Genomic DNA, 19,044 nt, shown 5'->3' on the forward strand with positions numbered 1-19,044 from the left:
TCACACTTACACTTGCTTCACAATGAAGCACTTAGAATTCATTGGTGCTTAGGTTCGGCCATGGCATGCTTTCACACTACTTTTACAAGTTATATATATGTATAACATTATAATGAATGAATGGAATTTGGTATTGTTAAAACACCTTAGTTTTCCCTTTGAAACAAAAGAAACATCCAATCCAGCCTTGTTGAGAATTCAGCACCTTCTTCATAAGCTTTAATGCCGAGCACTCCAAAACACTTCCAAAAGCAATTTCCAACAACTCTTTAGGTAAACCTTGCCCTAATCTTTCATCTGACAAAGATAAAGAGTCGAAAGAGATGTAAGAGAGGTAAGTGCAAATATCAAAGATGTAACACATGCTATGAGTGAGATCTTCGATGAAAGAGAGGTCAGATTTGAGAGAGGTCTTCATCGAGAGAGGTGTAGTTGAGTTGAGAGAGAGAAGACGAAATACTGTGATTTGTGACCCTGCAATGATGGTGGGTTAGATTAGCCCTGCAAATTCTTCATTATTCCATATTTTAGACTAATCTATCACATTAAATCCGACTGAAATTTTATATCACCAAACACTAATGTAATTCATAATCCTATAATCGACCTTAAAAACTTTCAAGTCACAGTACAATTATACATCAAGACAAAATTAACCATATAAAAAATTAAAATTTAAAGCCATTTTAATGCTCATAATGAATAAATTCATTTAATTAATAATATTATTATTTTTAATATTTTAATTTTGAATAAAATATTAATTATATTTTACTTTTGAAGAAAATATTATTTTTAAAGTTTCTTTTAAATGAAATATTAATTTTAATATTTGTGTAAAGAATTTTTTTATTTTTTTATTTTTACTCTTGAATAAATATTATCTTTAATATTTTTTTAAAGAATTTTTATTTTTATTTTTTGAAGAAAATATTATTTTTATTTTTTGAAGAAAATATTATTTTTATTTTTTGAAGAAAAATATTATTTTTGATATTTTTCCAAGAAAATATCATGTTTAATATATATATATTTTTTAAAATTTCTGTTTTTAATTTTTTTTAGAAATTATTATTTTAGGATTTTTTAAAAAAATATTATTTTTAATATTAGGTAACGTAAAGGGTCAAATTATTATTTTTTTAAACATCAGATTAAATTATTTGGAAAAATATTTTAATGGGTATGCCAAAATAATATTTTTATCAACTTAAAATAATTTTTAGCATTTTATTGGCTTGTCGGGAGCATTCATTATACATAATTATTCTTCCTTTTTTATTTATTATTTTAGCCAAAGCATTCTGTAAGTTTGAAGTCTAAGAGGATTTGTCCATTTTTTCTCTTGAGAAAAAAGAGTTTTGTGTAATTTACCTATATATTTATCAACATTGACATGGTAATGGATTATTAATGTATTTTATCATTAACAAATCAACAGTAAATATGTTTTATCATATTGGTATTATTATGGATCTAATATAGTAAAAGTAAGTTTAACATGCTATCTAAACTTTTGCTAGATTTAAATCTGATACGAACCTAGATCGACTCACACCTAAGCCTGTATTATATTAGTCCGGATTTCAGTTAAGTTCAAGTTTTTATGGAAAAATTTTAAACCTTAACCAACCTGTAATTAGAAACCTTGGTATAATGAAGATGCCACAATAGGTTATGGAAGCTCTATTGATAAGTCAAAACTAAAACACTCACTCTTTAATTGTGTTTTAGGTGTTCAAAGAGAACTAAGAGAATTCTATCTCACAATTAATTTTCTGAATATTATTGAAGGTTCATTCTCATTGAAAAATAACCTTTAAATACGTTAAAGTCATAAAGCAATAAACCCTAAAAAATCTAAGAGAAAACCGGCCATACAATGTCAATTTCCTATGTGGCCGAAATTCCATTCCTTTCCTAATTCTAATTTTGATCAATTAATTCATTTATTTTGAATTAGGAATTAATTAATTTACAAGGAAAATAATAAAATAATAAATTTTTTAAGTTGATTTGTCCAGCAAATAAATAAATAGAAACCAAATAAAAGATTAATTTCCTAAATCAAAAAGTCAAAATCAAATTAGAAAACTAGTTGACTAGTTTGACCACTAAGCTATCTTTGACTAAATTTCAGCTTGCAAAAGCTCCAAATCAGCTCCCGTATCTGATGTAGGATGCCAAATAGGTTATTTATGAGTCTCGCACATTGCCCTTGCTTGGAATAAAGAAAAAATGTCAAATCAACAAAATATAGTAAAGCCAACAACAAATATAGAAAAAACGGCCAACTATTCCCTTTATGTGCAAATGCCCATTGTGGTTGCGTTTGATTCTATCTTGGCTTGATTCTATGATATTTTAATGATATTCATTGAATCCATGACGTGTTGGATCCATTCCATGCTGCCCGAAATCCATATTTGCACGAAAACAGCTATCCGGGTCCGTATCGGCCTCCATCACTTTGATGCTTAAAACAAGCTTTGTATCTTTGGGTATGGACAAGCCCTTTTGAGAATTGATAACTCCCTATATAAACCCAGCCAATTTTTCCTTAAATCTCTTGCCTTGAGCCCTAGTGATTGGCCTAATCTTCATTTGTATTGGATCTGTACCCTAGAGGGTAGTCGGTTGAACGAGTTCGGATGGATTTGCCCTCAAATCAAAATCATCACCTGCAACAAAAGGAGTTAGGTCAATAACATTAAATGTAGCACTAATATTATACTTACCCGGTAGGTCAAGTTTGTAGGCATTTTCATTGACCCCATCCAAGACTTAAAATGGTCCATGCCCACGCGGCATAAGCTTCGACTTTCTTTGTTCGGAAAACCTCTCCTTTAAATGTAACCAAACATAATCTCCTGGGTCAAACATTATCACAAAAAATCCTAAAAATACCAATTTATCTTTATAGAAATCACATTTTTTAAAGTTAGCAAATAATCCCTCCCAAATTTTCAAATTTCCACTAAATGGAGCTCTTAACAATGCAGAGAAAGTTCTATACTACAAAAGCATATTTATAAATTATAACCATCAATGGTTTCTTATTCAAAATTACTTTATTAATATCACCAAAGCTAAGATAAAAGTTTTTATTTTTTCTCTCTTTTCTTTCTTTTTCTTTCTCACTCACGGATTCCACTACTTTCACCTCATTCTCGGCTTTTCCTCCCTTTTCTCAGTCTTAGCTTTAACTTCATTTTTCCAATCAATTTGGGTTTTAGAATACTTACCTGGTTGGTCTAGTTTAGCCTTGCCCCTTTGGATTGGAGTCGAAGCTGTGGGTGCCACACTAGTTCTTTCTTTAAACTTTTCGGCCTCTCTCCTTTATTGTATTTGAAGTTGGTCTCTAAATACCTCACCAGGAGTCAGTGGTTCCAACTTGACATTTTTATCTTTAAATCTAAAAGAAATAGCATTCTTGACCATAATGCATAGTATATTTATTAAATTGCCATGGTATACCTAATAAAATAGGTCCGGCATGCATAGGCACAACATCACACACAACAACATCTGCATATTTATCAATGCTGAATTTTACTTGCCTTGTTTATTTACTTTCATTTCACCACTATCATTAAGCCATTGTAATCTATATGGTTCAGGATGTTTAATTATTGCTAAGCCTAATTTTTCAACCATAACATTACTAATTACATTTGCACAATTTCCACTATCAATTATCATACTACAAATTTTACCTTGGATTTCACAATCAGTGTGGAAGATGTTCTCTCTTTAAATTTGATCCTCATCTTTATACACGGTCAAGACTCTCCTACTCACCAAGCTTAATTCGGAATTTGAAGCATTTAAGGTCTCGACTTCATCTTCAAGTTTTTCGTCTTCTTGCTTGGTTTCACCCCTACTTTCTTCATTTTCGGATTCTAGCTCACCATTACATGTCAGCACCATGATTCTCCTATTCGGGCATTGGCTAGCAATGTGTCATTGTCCTTGGTACTTAAAAAACACAATATCATGAGTTCTAGAAGGTTTAGGATTAGATTTACCTTCATTCCTTGGTACTTGGACATATTCGATTTTAGCCTCCCTTTTTGGCAGATTGGTGCTTTCATCATCTAGCTTTGGTTTTGGCTTGTTGTCATATGTGAGATTGTTTATCCAAACACTTGGATTTGACCTCCCGCTGTTTGATACTCCTCCAAACCGTGTACTTGTGCCCCTCCTCTCGAATTGATTCTCAAGTTTAATAGCCACATGCAACATCTCTTCTGATTTCACATATTGTTGTAATTCCAATTGATTGGCTATCTCTCAATTCAAACCATCCAAAAACCATGCCATGGTTGCTTCTTTATCCTCATTCATGCTCAATCTCATCATGAGCATCTCAATCTCGTTGTAATAATCCTCCACAAACCTATTACCTTGTGATAAAGATTGTAACCTTTGATGTAGCAATTTATGATAATGAGTCAGTACAAATCGCTTCCTCATGGCTCCCTTTATTTGTCATCAAGTAGTAATCAATTCATCATCTACTCTCTTTCAGGTACTTTGCTCATTTGTCCACCATTGGAGTGCATAATGTCCAAATTCTAAAGCTGCCAATTTAACTTTCTTAGCCTCCAAATAGTTGTGATAATCAAAGATCATCTCCATACGCTTCTCCCACTCTAAGTAAACCTCTAGATCACTTTTTCCCATGAAAGGTGGCATGTTAACCTTAATATTTCCAAGATCATTATCCTCTTCCCTTGCTGGTCTCCCATGGTTTTGCCTACCTTGGAGAGCATAGATGTCTTCAAAATCCTCCTCTAAATTATCTCCATAATTACCTCTTTCAAAATCCTCTCTATGACGTCCGCACCTCCTCGACCTCGACCTCAGTCTCCATTAAATTCTTCCCTCAAGTTTGGCCTACCTTCTGAAGTCTCTAACCTACCCATCCTTTGATCTATATGGTCAAAATAAGCATTCATCCGCTGTAATTGCTCTAAGACCACCATTATGTCCATGTGCTCATTTCCACTCCCTCTGGCTCAGGATTCACCCTTGAATTGTATGGATTCCTCTTCATTAATTCTCAATAAGCCATCTCCTACTCCTCTTCTCATCCTTGAATCTGCCATGTTAGTAAATATATTGCAAGAATAAAATAAATCCTCACCAAATTCACTCCTTCACGTGTTTCACTCAAATAAGGTCCTGACACTAATGTTTGCACACTAATTTCGGCTTTTACCCTCTTTTAAGCTCACACGCTCTTGCCTTTTTCCACTCAAAGAATTATTTCAAAGTTTCAATTAAAATACACTTAAATGGCAACTAGATCACAAGTGTACCTTAATTTAAACTTATCAATAAAACAATAACCAAATCAAACAAATACTGAGTGAAATGAAAATACCTTTCTCGGCTTTTCTAAGCATAAACAAGGTAAATTAACAAGCAAATTTTGGGAATGAATTAAAAGCTGCCCATAATATTAATGAAGCAATAATTCAAGGAATAAATATAGAGAAAGAAATTCAAACACGAATAAGAATCAAATTGAACAAAAATATAAGATAGTTGTTGATTGTTGTTCTTTGTAATTCAAGTTTTTGTACCAAATCCTTTAACTAATTTTAATCCAATTAATTTTTGCACTCAAAAATACAATTTCCAGCAGCAATATAAAATTCCAGCAACTTCAAATATCACAATTTTCCAGCAAACAAATTTCAAACTCTAAATTAAACAAGCTAGACTTTTGTGTAGTTTTTTTTTTTTTTTTTCTAATACTCGGTTTTGGCTTTTTTTTTTTTTTTTAATCACAAATATGAGGATGCAACACAATGTCTAGTAGTAGAAAATCAACTCAAATATTAAACTTCAATCTAACAAGATTCAAACCCGTGACCATCGAAAACAAAATCAAATTGCACAATTTTTAGATTTTATGCAATATGCCTTCAAAACTCTTTTTTTTTTTTTTTGAATATATGAATGCAACTAATTAAGATTAAAATAGCAAAGAAAAATCGACAATAAACTAAATTAACAAGAACAATAATAAAAGATAACCAATAAACTAGGAAGCAAAAATGTCGTAAAACAGAGAAACCTAATTTCGGCTATGAATTTTTATTTTTTTTGATTATGCAGAACGTGTATGATGATAGAAGCAATCTTAACCTAATGTTAAAATTGCAGATTAACATAAAACAAAATAAGGCAAATAAGATAAATCAAACATGATCAAAATTTGGCTCTGATACCAAATTATACGAACCTAGGTCAACTCACGCCTAAATCCATATTATATTAGCTCGGATCTCAATTAAGTTCAAGTTCTTATAGAAAAACCTTAACTCCTAACCAACATATGATTAGAAACCTTGATATAATGAAGACGCCATAATAGGTTATTGAACCTCGATTGATAAGTCAAAATTAATACACTCACTCTCTAATAGTTTTTTAAGTGTTCAAAGAGAACTAAAATAATTCTATCTCACAATTAATTTTCTGAATATTATTGAAGGTGCATTCTCATTGAAAAATAACCCTTAATTGGTTAAAGTCACAAAGCAATAAATTCTAAAAAATCTAAGAGAAAACCGATCATATAATGTCAATTTCTTAATGTGGCTGAAATTCCATTATTTTCTTAATTCTAATTTTGATTAATTAATTCCTTTATTTTGAATTAGGAATTAATTAATTTACAATGAAAATAATAAAATAATAACTTTCCTAAGTTGATTTGTCCAGTAAATAAATAAATAGAAACCAAATAAAAGACTAATTTTCTAAATCAAAAAGTCAAAATCAAATTAAGAAACTAGTTGACTTGTTTGACCACTAAGCTATCTTTGATCAAATTTCAGCTTGCAGTGGCTCCAAATTAGCTCCCATATGCCATGTAGGGTGCCAAATAGGATTATTTATGAGTCTCACACGTTGCCCTTGCTTGGAATAAAGAGAAAATATCAAATCAATAAAATACAGTAAAGCTAGCAACAAATACAGCAAAACCGGCCAACTATTCATTCTATGCGCAAATGCCCATTGTGGTTGCTTTTGATTCTGGCTTCAATTGATTCCATGACCTTTTAATGATATTCATTGAATCCATAAAATGTTGATCCATTCCATGCTGCCTGAAATACATATTTGTATGAAAACAGCTATCTAGGTCCATATCGGTCTCCATTACATGGATGCTTAAAACAAGCTTTGTATCTTCGGGTATGGACAAGCCCTTTTGAGAATTGATAACTCTCTATATAAACCCAATCAGATTGTTCTTAAATCACTTGGCTTGAGTCCTAGTGATTGACCTGGTCTTCACCCTAGCGGGTAGTCGGTTGAATAAATTCAAGCGGAATCTCATCAAAATCTGAGATCAAATATCTAAATTTATATTCTATGCATATATTATCGAACTCAAATTTGAGCTCTATATGTAATTTTTTTTCTTTAGAAATATATAATTATTCAAATTCTAAAGAAAAATCAATTATTAAAATTTTAAAAAATGATAATCAATTCTCAAACAAACAAGGTTTTTTTTTTTTTTTTTGTGGGAAAAAATCAAAATCAATTATCAAACAAACAAGGTGTTTCCTGACCCAACAAAAAAGGTGTTTTTTTGACCGAAAAGGAAAACAAAAATTGTTTTTTGATGTTTTATAAACAAAGAATAATTACCGAAAGGATTGTTGTTCTTTTTGAAAACAAAAATAAAAATAAATAACTGAAAACCATGACAAAAGATAAAACAAAATTTGAAATATTTAATAATTTCTTAAAACTACTTTAACTTTTTATTTGACGATTTTAAACAATATGAAATAGAAGCATGAAAAGTTATGTATTTGTGTATGTATATACTCTCGTATATGCTTTCGGAATTTTGTAATTATTAAGCACAAAACTCTTTTTCCATCCAGCAAAAAAACAAAAAACAAAAATAAATATTGCAAGGATTTTGAAGATCATAAAAGGAGAGTAAATAAAGATTTTATATTTCACCAACCAATCAATCTCCACCGTCCACAAGGAGGCCTTTATGATGTCTCTTCTTTAACCTTGCGTCGTCCTCTTTGCAGTCCTCCCTCATCAGCCGAAACTAGGGTTGTTTGTCGAGAGGCAGACCTCAATCGATCGGCCTTGGATGTTGGATCAGCTCTACGGCGCGAGCATAAATCCATGTGGGTCGTCTTCTTATCAATTCAAATGGCGTATTTCGTTTGTAAATCTTAGAAAATCTAGTTGTTGTTTTACTGTATACTTCAAATAATAGAGTTGGTCTATATTTTGTTTTGTTTCCTGGAAAACTGGGAAAAGAAAAAATTGAGGAATGGTAGAAATCAAAATATTCCTTTCATGATTTAGTTTCTTATGCCTTTATTCTGCTGCTTCTTGCAAGTCTGAATAATTCTATTTTTTTTTTGGGGTACTTATGAGGATTCCTTTTGATTTTTCTCAAGCTTTAGATTTATTGGTTCTGATCTTTATTTATTTATTTTCCATTGGGATTATTAAGGTTTTCAACTTATTGATAGTTTGTGATTTAGTTGGTGGGTAATTGAAGAGCGGAAGTGAAAGGAATTTTAAAATTCTCTATCAGTTATTGGGTGTAACAATGATGAAAACCCAACCTCTCCAAATGGTTGTATTAGGCAGAGAGAGATGTTTTGTTTCTTGAGGTCTTCATCAGTGATAATTTAGACATTAAAGATTTCTTTTTTCCATTTATATTCCTATATTTTCTTAGCATCAAAATGGAGCATAAAGTTTATGGTTCTATATTCTTCAAAAGTCCTACTGCTGATTGCTTGGAGTCTATAAAGCCAAGGAGAAGAAGAGAGAGGAGGTGGTACCAAACGCCTTTTGTTTTTTCCAGGCCGCTGACATTTCCCAAGTGGAACAAAATAATTTAATCTGGTAATTTTATTGGAAAAAAAAAAAAACCGTAAACTTTATATAATATATCAAGCTTTCCTTATGGTGCTCTGACATTGAAGTTTACTGTCAGAGTTACTTTAATTTCTTGGAGGAAAAGTGGAAGAAAGTTGATAATGGCAATGGCGGCCCCAGGGCAGCTCAATCTTAACGAATCACCTTCCTGGGGATCCAGAAGTGTTGACTGCTTTGAGAAACTGGAACAAATTGGCGAGGGAACTTATGGGTTAGTGATAATTCTCCATTAAATTCTTTTTATTTTCTTTCCTTTTGTTGATTACTTAAGTTTTTTATTACATATAATTTGTATAGTTTGTTGCGGCATGCATTAATTATCCACTAGCATAATAATAGAGAGAAAAAAAAAAAGGAAGAAAATTGTGTACGTTGTTTGCTGATTTTTGAACCATGCAATCTGCAAAACATGTATGTTATTAGAATTATCAACATAACACATTTTAAAAGAAGTATTAGGTTAATTATAACCATAAACCGAGACTAATTGGTTGCTAAATGATTTCTATTGTCATTATTGACTATTGTGATGTATGTTGAAGCATGTGCATGCTCAGCAGTAACACATATATTGATTACTTTAGTTTGAATATATATATATATGTAGTTGTATATATTTGTTATTTATTTATTCTGATGTCTGGACCTTGTTTGAATTTTGTAATAGATCTATGCCCTTATGCTTAAGCTATTGGTTTGTGATTGCAGTCAAGTTTACATGGCTAGAGAAATTAAGACAGGTGAAATTGTTGCTTTGAAGAAAATTCGAATGGACAATGAGAGAGAAGGGGTGTGTTTTAGCTTTCATTCAACAGTTGGATCTTTCTTGGTCTTAAGTACATTCTAAAAGGGAGGTCCTATGACTTCCTTTTTCACAGCTTCAGAATTTTTAAGTTTTTTTATATTCTTTTAACTTTTCTATGCACTCAAAATCTGCTGTATGAAGCGGAAAGAGATACATATTTTATTGAAAAATAATTACATTAGTTAACAGATATGCAAATTTGTCTGAGATATATACTTAAATTTCTATTGTTTCTACAGTTCCCAATAACTGCCATTCGTGAAATTAAAATTTTGAAGAAGCTGCATCATGAGAATGTAATTAAGTTGAAAGAGATTGTGACATCTCCAGGTATTTTTTGTAATATTTATGTTGGCTAATTTATTTATTTGTGTTTGGACAAATATCTAAATGCGTATTTGATAAGTTGTTTTACACCTTCAACTGTTTCCATATTTATAGAGTCTAGAAATGTTTTGCAGGACCTGAAAAGGATGAGCAAGGCAGGCCAGGCAAGAGCTTGCTTTTAATGTGTAGCATAATCTATAATGTTCTAGAGCGTCCCATATATAATTTGTCCAATATTCTACTAATCTGAAGATAGTTTCACCAAGTGAAGGCTTAGCTTGGTATCTCTTTCTGTTTGAGGTTGGAGAGTCTGATTCTGTTGCCCGGTGTTTCAGATGGTAATAAGTATAAGGGTGGCATTTACATGGTTTTTGAATACATGGACCATGATTTAACTGGTCTTGCTGATCGGCCTGCGATGAGATTTTCTGTTCCTCAGATCAAGGTATCAGAAACGACAAAGATTTGGTGGTTTAAATCAATTACTGTTTGATGTGGAGAATGTTCAATATGAATGGCTATCTTCCAATACTCTTTATCTTGTTGCAGTGCTATATGAAACAACTACTGACAGGGCTTCACTATTGTCATGTAAATCAAGTGCTTCATCGGGATATTAAAGGTTCTTATAGATCAACTTTTTGTTTTTCAATTTAGATTTTTTTATGGGAAAACCATTAATGCCTTAGGTGTATGCTACAGGTTCTAATCTTCTTATAGACAATGAAGGTAATTTGAAGCTTGCTGATTTTGGGCTTGCACGTTCTTTCTCAAATGATCACAATGCTAATCTTACAAATCGTGTTATTACTTTATGGTATAGGTAAATCAAATTTTTCATGAATGAAGACTACTGTTTTAATTTGATATAGTTCTTGCCTTTCAACTGGCCTTGCACCATTTCTTACAATCTAAAAGAAGAAAAAGAGTAAAAAGGTGTAAAGAAGATGCAATTAATTAGCTTTTCAATTGCTTGTTTGTGCAGACCTCCGGAATTGCTACTTGGAACAACAAAGTATGGTCCAGCTGTTGACATGTGGTCTGTTGGATGTATATTTGCTGAACTTCTCCATGGGAAGCCAATTTTTCCTGGAAAAGATGAGGTTTGCAGCATTTGTTGAGATGAGGCAGTTTCATTTTTTTTAACTTGAGGGAAAATGATGAAATGAAATGTTGATAAATGAACATACTGAAAAAAAAAAAAAAAAAAAAAAATTCCACAGCTGTGGTTATGCTTTGAAGGTTCTGCTTTTTGTATGTGAAATTGTGCTTTGTAGTTGCAATACAACAATTACCTTGTTATCACTTTTATGGTGGAAGCAGTGCTAAAATTAGTAAATGATGGACTGGAGGAGAATAGCAATTGGTTGTTTGGTTAATGGATTTTCAAGTATCAAGCTTTTCCAAGAGGTATATCCTAGAGAGATGAGTTTTGGGAGCCAATGGTATCTAAAGAGACTTATTGGTGGATAAGAGTGTTATTATCTAGGGGCAAACAGCTTACTCTGGTTTGGTCTGTTTTATCTAGTATTCTCATTTTATTACCGATTATACTTTAAATTTCCAAAGGGGGTTGCAAGTATATTGAAGATTGTTTGAGAAAAACTTCTGTGGGAGAGGTTCTCTTGGGTGTTTATGGTTAACGATTGTAAGGTCATTTGGTTTTTTGGAAGGAGGTGACCGAGGATGAAGTTTTCAAGTGTTAGAAGCATCCAACAAAGGAATTTCGCTCTTATTGAAAAGTGGTGGTGGAGATTCCCATAAAAGGATTTGCTGTGGGGCAGGGTTATTAAAATTGAGTATGGGCTTAATTCAAATGCTTAGGATTCAATGGTCTTTCTATATTATTCTGAAGTGTCTCCTTTTGGGCTTCCAAGATTTAAAAAAAAATAAAATATTTATATATATATATATATATATATAGTGCTTCATTTATTTATTGTGACTAGAGGAATGTTTTAAAAGCCATTGGAAATTTAATTTTCAAGGTTAACCTTATTACTCGAGGCATACAAAAACTAGGTTTGGAAAATGTGACATGGTCAAAATTTAGGGATTCCTGGAAACTATATGGTCCACCTTTTTTGTTATCTTTTACTGGTTTGCATCTTTATAATGTCATGTATTTTTGCCTCCATCATACTTTGTCTCCTGCATGGAATTTTAATTTCTTTAGAAATTTTAAGGGTCGAAAGTCCTTGGAATCCTCCTCTCTTAATTTTTTATGACGTCTCTGAATCCTAATACATCTGATAAGAGAGTATGCTCTTGTGACTCCTCCAGTACTTTTCATGCACATCTTTCTTCGACCTCTGATTCATCACATACCCTTCTTAGTAAGTGTTTGAGCCATAAAAGACCATTTGAAAGTTGTTTTCCTTTGATTACTATGTCATGGAAAGATTAACTGCTTTGATTTGCTGCAAAGTAGACCATATATTAGTCTATTACCTTCATGGTTTTTCATTTATAGCAAGGTTTTTGAGACCATTGGTCATTATTTTTATTTGTAAGGTTGCTTTTCTTCAGTTTAGACTTTAGATTAATGTTCTGACAAGTTGGGATATGTGAAGTCTATCTAAATGCTATTATAATTTATTGGTTGGTTTAATTGGTTTTCTTAGTAACAAGAAAGAGAAATGTTTCTTAAGATCTGCAACTTTGTTCACTTTTTGGGCAATTTGGTTGAAAAGAAGCAAAAGAGGACCTTTTTTTTTTTTTTTTTTTTTTAATTAGAATTTTCACAGTATGTAAGTATGGGACTGATTGAAGTTTCTGGGTTCTTTTGTGCATTTGGTCTCTACAGAATTCAAGGGTTGCCCCTTTTTATACTGAACTTATGTTAGAAGTATGTTTTTATAATGCAGATGCTAGTTTTAATGTATTTATCTCTTCTGATATGGTTTTTTATATTTCAAGTATTTCTCCTTCCTCTATTTATCTGCAAAGTGGTTTATTTCTTGATAATAATTGTCTTTGTTGTTCAATTAAAAAACTAAATGGTTAAATACTAAAATAGGTTACCACCCATTTGTGTTGTCTTGTTATTTACTCATGTTGCGGAAACCAAGTATCATTTTCATCCACTTCCACTTTATATAAAACACTTATCTATAAGTCTACCCCAAAATAAAGAATGTCAATTGGACGGGGTCAACCCTCAAGATGAACACCCAAGAACAAGTGGCACTAATTAGGAGTTCCAGAACTTTTCAGCCTTCCCATGTGTACAACCAACTTCTGTTACTCTACTGCAACTTTTTGAAGCATCTTTTATAGTTTATATAGAAATTTTACTTGCAGCAATACTGCGAATAACATATGACAAAACTATAATATTTTTCTTTGCTCTGTAATTATTGTAGCCTGAGCAATTAAATAAAATTTTTGAGCTATGCGGAGCTCCAGATGAGGTCATTTGGCCTGGGGTTTCCAAAATTCCTTGGTATAACAACTTCAAGCCAACAAGGCCGATGAAAAGACGTCTCAAGGAGGTCTTCAGACAGTAAGTGATTCCCTTCTAATCACGTATTTCATTATGATCTAGTTGGCATAATTTTGAAGTTTATTATAAGTCCAAAACTAAAGACATTTTGTATCTTAGCTTATAACTCGTTTTCTGCTATAGCTTTGATCGTCATGCTTTGGAGTTGTTGGAGAGAATGCTGACTCTTGATCCTTCACAGGTATCTCCTTATCAGATAAAGTTACTAATTTACTTTTTTGGGTCTAATCGCATATTGGAAAATTGAAATAATGTTTTTGTTTCTATATTTGATGCCATCATATTATCTCGTTTTTGTAACTAGCATATTATTGTGTTTGCTCAATTAGAACATCTCTAATGGTGAATGTGGATTGCTGTTTATGTGGATAGAAATTGATATTGTCTAAATCTATGTGACATCAATGTATAATCAATTTTAAAATTGTTCTCCAATGGTAATGTTCATATAACTTATTTATAGGTATTAATTAATTAAATATTTTATTAGTTTATTTTTTTTTAAATAATTGACTTTTTAAGGAAAATTTTGTTTTTTAGGAAATCTCAGAATGTCTAACAGACTTTTGTGAAGTAGAAGGTTACCTTGACAGTGTTTTTTTTTTTTTTCCCCCCTGCCACATTAGCTTGACAGGGTGTTTAAATATACTTTTTAAGAAGTCTTTTTATGATTGGTTGTGAATTTGTCTAATGTGACCAAAAAAAAAAATTTAGCAATAGACAACCATTTGAGATGCTCTTATATATATATAGTATATATATATATATAGTGTGTGTATGATAAGCTTCGGTTGGCAGACCTTAAAGAGTGTGATAATAATAAAAAGCTTAGAGATCCAATCATCTCCAATGCCATGTTTGGAAAGTGTTAAAATTTTAAAGGAAATTAATTTTCAGAAATTAGTTTTTTGGGATTCAATTTCCTATGAATTATTTTTCAGATTGTTTGGTTTTTATAAGGATACTTCAGACTTAACACATAACTAATCAATTTGTGTTTTGAAAGTTAAAATTATCTTTTAGTAAAATGCATAAAATTAGTCTCCAAGGGAAATTTAAAATGACACCGTTTTTGGAGGATTCATTTTCCACCTTACTTTCCCACACTCTTGATTCATCGCCAGAGATGGCTTAGAACCAATAGTTCATTATCTAATGGATTTTTCCGTTCTAATACTCCATCCAAGAGTTATCAGTATTTATCAAAGCTGTTCCTATCTAACGGAACGCTATTGGATCAAATGACAAAGACATTGTTGAGAAAAAAATTAAGATTTTTTTCTTGAATCCATAATTTCCTCATTTTGAAAATCATCAAAACACAGGACAATTTCATTTTCTCAAGGGATTTCAAATTACCACTTATTTTGACACTTCTCAACGGGGCCTAAGGTCCTCTTTGGAGTTAATTGACTGCACTGTTAATTTTTCCTTAGCAAAAACCAACCTTTATTTTATTATTTTATTATTTTTTATGTTGAACTGCAATATTAATGATCCAGCCAGTATATATCCTTATTTTCTGTTTAATTTCTGTTTAAGGAGAACTTCTAAAGGTTTTCTGTATCTTCTCTTGTTTTTAGTTTTCTTGCCTCATATTGCTTGCTATGATAATGTTTTATATTTTGATATTTGTATTGAATTTGGTTTCATATTAGAAATGGGAAGTAAATATGAAATGAATTCCTGATTATGATAAATGACATCATTCCTAACTAGATTCTTACATATTTTTATGAAATGTAAAGAGAATATCTGCGAAGGATGCGCTTGATGCCGAGTATTTCTGGACTGATCCATTACCTTGTGATCCCAAGAGGTTTGGATAACCCAATTTTCATTTTCTTTTATATCTTAATTTATCGACCATAACTACAGCTCCTGTTTTTTGCTATTCAGTTTACCCAAATATGAGTCATCACATGAATTCCAGACTAAGAAAAAGCGACAGCAGCAACGTCAACATGAAGAAACAGCAAAACGTCAGAAACTGCAGCACCCGCAGCAGCATGCTCGCCTCCCACCTATTCAGCAGTCTGGCCAAGCACATGCTCAAATGAGGCCGGGACCCAACCAGCCAATACATGGTTCTCAGCCCCCAGTTGCTGCTGGGCCTAGCCATCACTATGGAAAGCCTCGTGGGCCCTCTGGAGGGCCAGGCAGATACCCTCCAAGTGGAAATCCTGGTGGGGGATACCACCCCAATCGTGGAGGTCAAGGTGGCGGAGGTGGTTACAACAGTGGGCCGTATCCTTCACAAGGGAGAGGTGCGCCATATGGTTCTACCAGCATTCCCAGTGGTGGTCCCCGGGGTGGGGGAGGAAGTGGCTATGGAGTTGGTGGTCCAAACTATTCTCAAAGTGGTCCATATGGCAGTTCTGCTGCTGGTCGTGGCTCAAACATGATGGGTGGAAACCGCAATCAGCAGTATGGTTGGCAACAATAGTTATGATTTGATAAGTTATATAACATGGTAATTCAATAAGAAACCAAATGATATAATTGGAATGAGTAGAACTTATTTCCTACTTCCTAAGATTGAAAGCAGAGTCATCCACAACATAATTTAAATAATTTCCCCAATGAGGGGGGGTTATTTGCTTTATAGAGAATTATTTGTCCTCTATTCTGTTATATTCTGTTATAGAGATGCGAAGTTCTGATGCGGTACGGAGTCTGTAATGTGTTCTTGAAGTTGTGTTTTTAGCGGTATGGATTCAGTAATTTGTCCACTGCAGGGACCATGGTATTGTTATTTTCAATTATTGCGAGTGTAATATCAATCATAGAATGAGCGCTTCTGCAAGTTTTTGTCTTTTAGAAATGTGTAAAACAAAAATGTTTACATTTTAAGGATCTCTGGCCTGTCCAATAAAAATTATCTTATTGTGGTTACTTTTTATTTTATTTTTGGTGCCTTCTTTATACAGTTTCATCAATTGGAAACATGCACGACAATTGGAAAGGAGACAAGAAAAAATTGTCTCATCAATTGGCATTGAAACATGCACGACAATTGGAAAAGAGAAAAGAAAAAATTGTAAATAGTTTTGGAAAAGAGAAGAAAAAATTGTAAATAGTTACGAATCTCTTATTAGTTTGTGGGATAAGAGAACTGTTAGATAATATGGAATTATGTACTTGGAAGTACTATGCGGATCACTGATGATAATCTCATGTTATGGATAATACGGTGTTGATAATTTCATGTTATGATGAAAAAAAAAAAAATGAAAAAAAAGAAAGAATTGTGTATTCTACCATTGCGCCATTGAATGGATCTTTTTTTCTAGAGAATCTAAATAACTTCTTGAACAGTGAAAAGTAACACAAAAACTTTCATTAACAGTAAAGCATAGAATAATGGGTCTCTCTTATATCTCATATATGATTATTATATGGTGACGTGATATTTTATAGGGTCTACATATTTTATTTTATTGTTATACGATGTTGCATATAATTATAACACGTGATTAATAGAAGTGCTAAAGGATGATGGGGTGTAACCATTGCATGCAAGTTTTTCTTTGTTTGTAGACTTGTCTAGGAATTTGTTGGATTTTATAGGACGATAGATGCATGTTAAATTGCTTTTTTCGTGCCAACTTACTCCGCTAAGTTTTATGTATCATGCCACGTGATGACACCTGAGTTTTTATTTATTTATTTTTTAATTTTTGCTTGAAGTGATGATATCTGAGTTATGAAAATAAATAAATGAGGCCGTTGATGCAAAAGCAAGAGTAAAAGCAAGCAAAAGAAAATAGCGTATACATCACTAGGTATCTGTTGTTTTTATTTTTTTATTTATTTTTTTTTTCCTGCTAAAGCACTAGGTATCTATTCTATATGATAGTGGAATAAAATTAGTGATTTTCGTATTAGCTATATATAACAGTGTATTTGAAAGTTTTTAGAGTTTTAAAAGCGCTTAAGAAGGAATAAAATCACTTTCTATATGATGGTAGAATAGAATTAGTGATTTTAATATCAGTGTATTTGAAAGTGATTTTTAAAGTTTTAAAAACGTTTAAAAAGGAATAAAATCACTTTCTATAATATCAAATAAAAACGAAATTCAACATTGATTTTTAATAATTTTGTTAAAAAAAATATCACATTTTCAATAATTTGAGAAAAAACACAATTAGATGATTGTGTAAAAATCACTTCTTAGAAGAGAAGTGATTCCTCAAAGATTATTCCTAAATGGATTCTACATTCAATAGAATTTATATGGGAATGATTTTGAAATGCTTTTACTTTTTAGAAGATAAAATAAAAATCCTTCTGTAGCGTTTGTCCAAATAAACTTTTACTTATCAATTGTTGCAAAATTTTAAAATAGAAAAAATAGTTTACAGTAGTCTTGGTAACAGATTGATTTTTTTTTTTTTTTGGTTTTTTAATACTTCATTATATATAAATTGTATGTTTGTTAAAAGTGGCAGACATATTCTCCTTTGCCATGATATTTGCTTTTGAAATCCCAGTTTTACCCTTAAACCTTTAGAAAGACAAAAATTGAATTCCTCAGTTTTAAACTTTCCTTATCCTGTTCAACATGTTAAGCAATTAAAACTGCTTTTGTTTTTTTTTTTTTTTTTTTTAATTTTTTTTTTATTATATAATAACTAACAATGCTGATTTAAACGGATGAGTTTTACTAAATATGCACATATTTCTCAAAACTATAATCAAACATAATATGATTTATATGTATACCCTTTTTTAAATTTTTTGCCCCCCTATGAATTTAACGAAATATGTATGGATTCTAGTGCAATTAGCAATGGCAGCTCTGTTTAGATCCTCTTTGATGATCATCTACTGGAGAAAGAGGTGTGCTACTGAGTCAATGGCCACTTCACTGTGGAGTTGTAGAAAGAGAACTTTCATGGAGATAAATAGGATAAATAAATAAATAATAAAGTCAAAACTGAAGAAGCTATGAAATTTCTAATATCCGGAAGAGAAGAAGAATCGAATGAGGTGGTATAAGGAAGTAGGGAGCGAGAGAGGTGAGAGGGCATCTTAAGAAATTTACACACCCGCAACAACCTTCTACAATGTTACCTAGAAATTCGATACAATTTTAAGCAAATGAGCATTTCTCTTTCTTAAAAAAAAAATTGATTCTCTCAAAGCTTTTGGAATACCAATTGCATGTGTTTAACACGTTCCTCCAAAGTGGAACTAAAAATCATAATGTCATCCACATATATTAACAAAATTATCAAGATAGTCATGGAATACTTGGTTCATTAGCATGCAGAATGTTGTTAGTGCATTTATCAACCCAAAAACATCACCAAAAATTCAAAGACCCCATAATGAGTAACACATTGTCTTTTGGTTATTACCCTCAGCAATTTTCACTTGATAATATCCCGATCTTAAATCTAACTTGGTCAAATATTTTGCCCCACTAAGTTGGTCGAATAGGTCAGCAATT

At 31.8% G+C, this 19,044-nt stretch overlaps 1 protein-coding gene across 6 annotated transcripts; it reads left to right on the forward strand.

Moving 5' to 3' along the window:
* The first annotated feature begins 7,982 nt into the window (after positions 1–7,982).
* LOC107421832 (cyclin-dependent kinase C-2) lies at positions 7,983–16,493 on the forward strand. 6 transcript variants are annotated; one of them, XM_048476723.2, is made up of 14 exons: positions 7,983–8,180; positions 8,747–8,916; positions 8,997–9,160; positions 9,658–9,739; positions 9,994–10,084; positions 10,216–10,245; positions 10,417–10,526; positions 10,631–10,703; positions 10,784–10,904; positions 11,067–11,184; positions 13,447–13,586; positions 13,710–13,767; positions 15,335–15,405; positions 15,486–16,493. In XM_048476723.2, the coding sequence occupies exons 3-14, from the start codon at positions 9,051–9,053 to the stop codon at positions 16,030–16,032; spliced, it is 1,551 nt and encodes a 516-aa protein (XP_048332680.2). In that variant the 5' UTR covers positions 7,983–8,180; positions 8,747–8,916; positions 8,997–9,050; the 3' UTR covers positions 16,033–16,493. The 6 variants fall into 6 exon arrangements, with proteins under 6 accessions (XP_048332680.2, XP_015886646.2, XP_015886647.2 ...); XM_016031160.4 differs by having other exon boundaries at positions 9,008–9,160; XM_016031161.4 differs by having other exon boundaries at positions 8,792–8,916.
* The last annotated feature ends 2,551 nt before the right edge of the window (positions 16,494–19,044 follow it).

Source organism: Ziziphus jujuba, chromosome 3 (assembly GCF_031755915.1).
Source record: "Ziziphus jujuba cultivar Dongzao chromosome 3, ASM3175591v1".
Lineage (NCBI taxonomy): Eukaryota > Viridiplantae > Streptophyta > Magnoliopsida > Rosales > Rhamnaceae > Ziziphus > Ziziphus jujuba.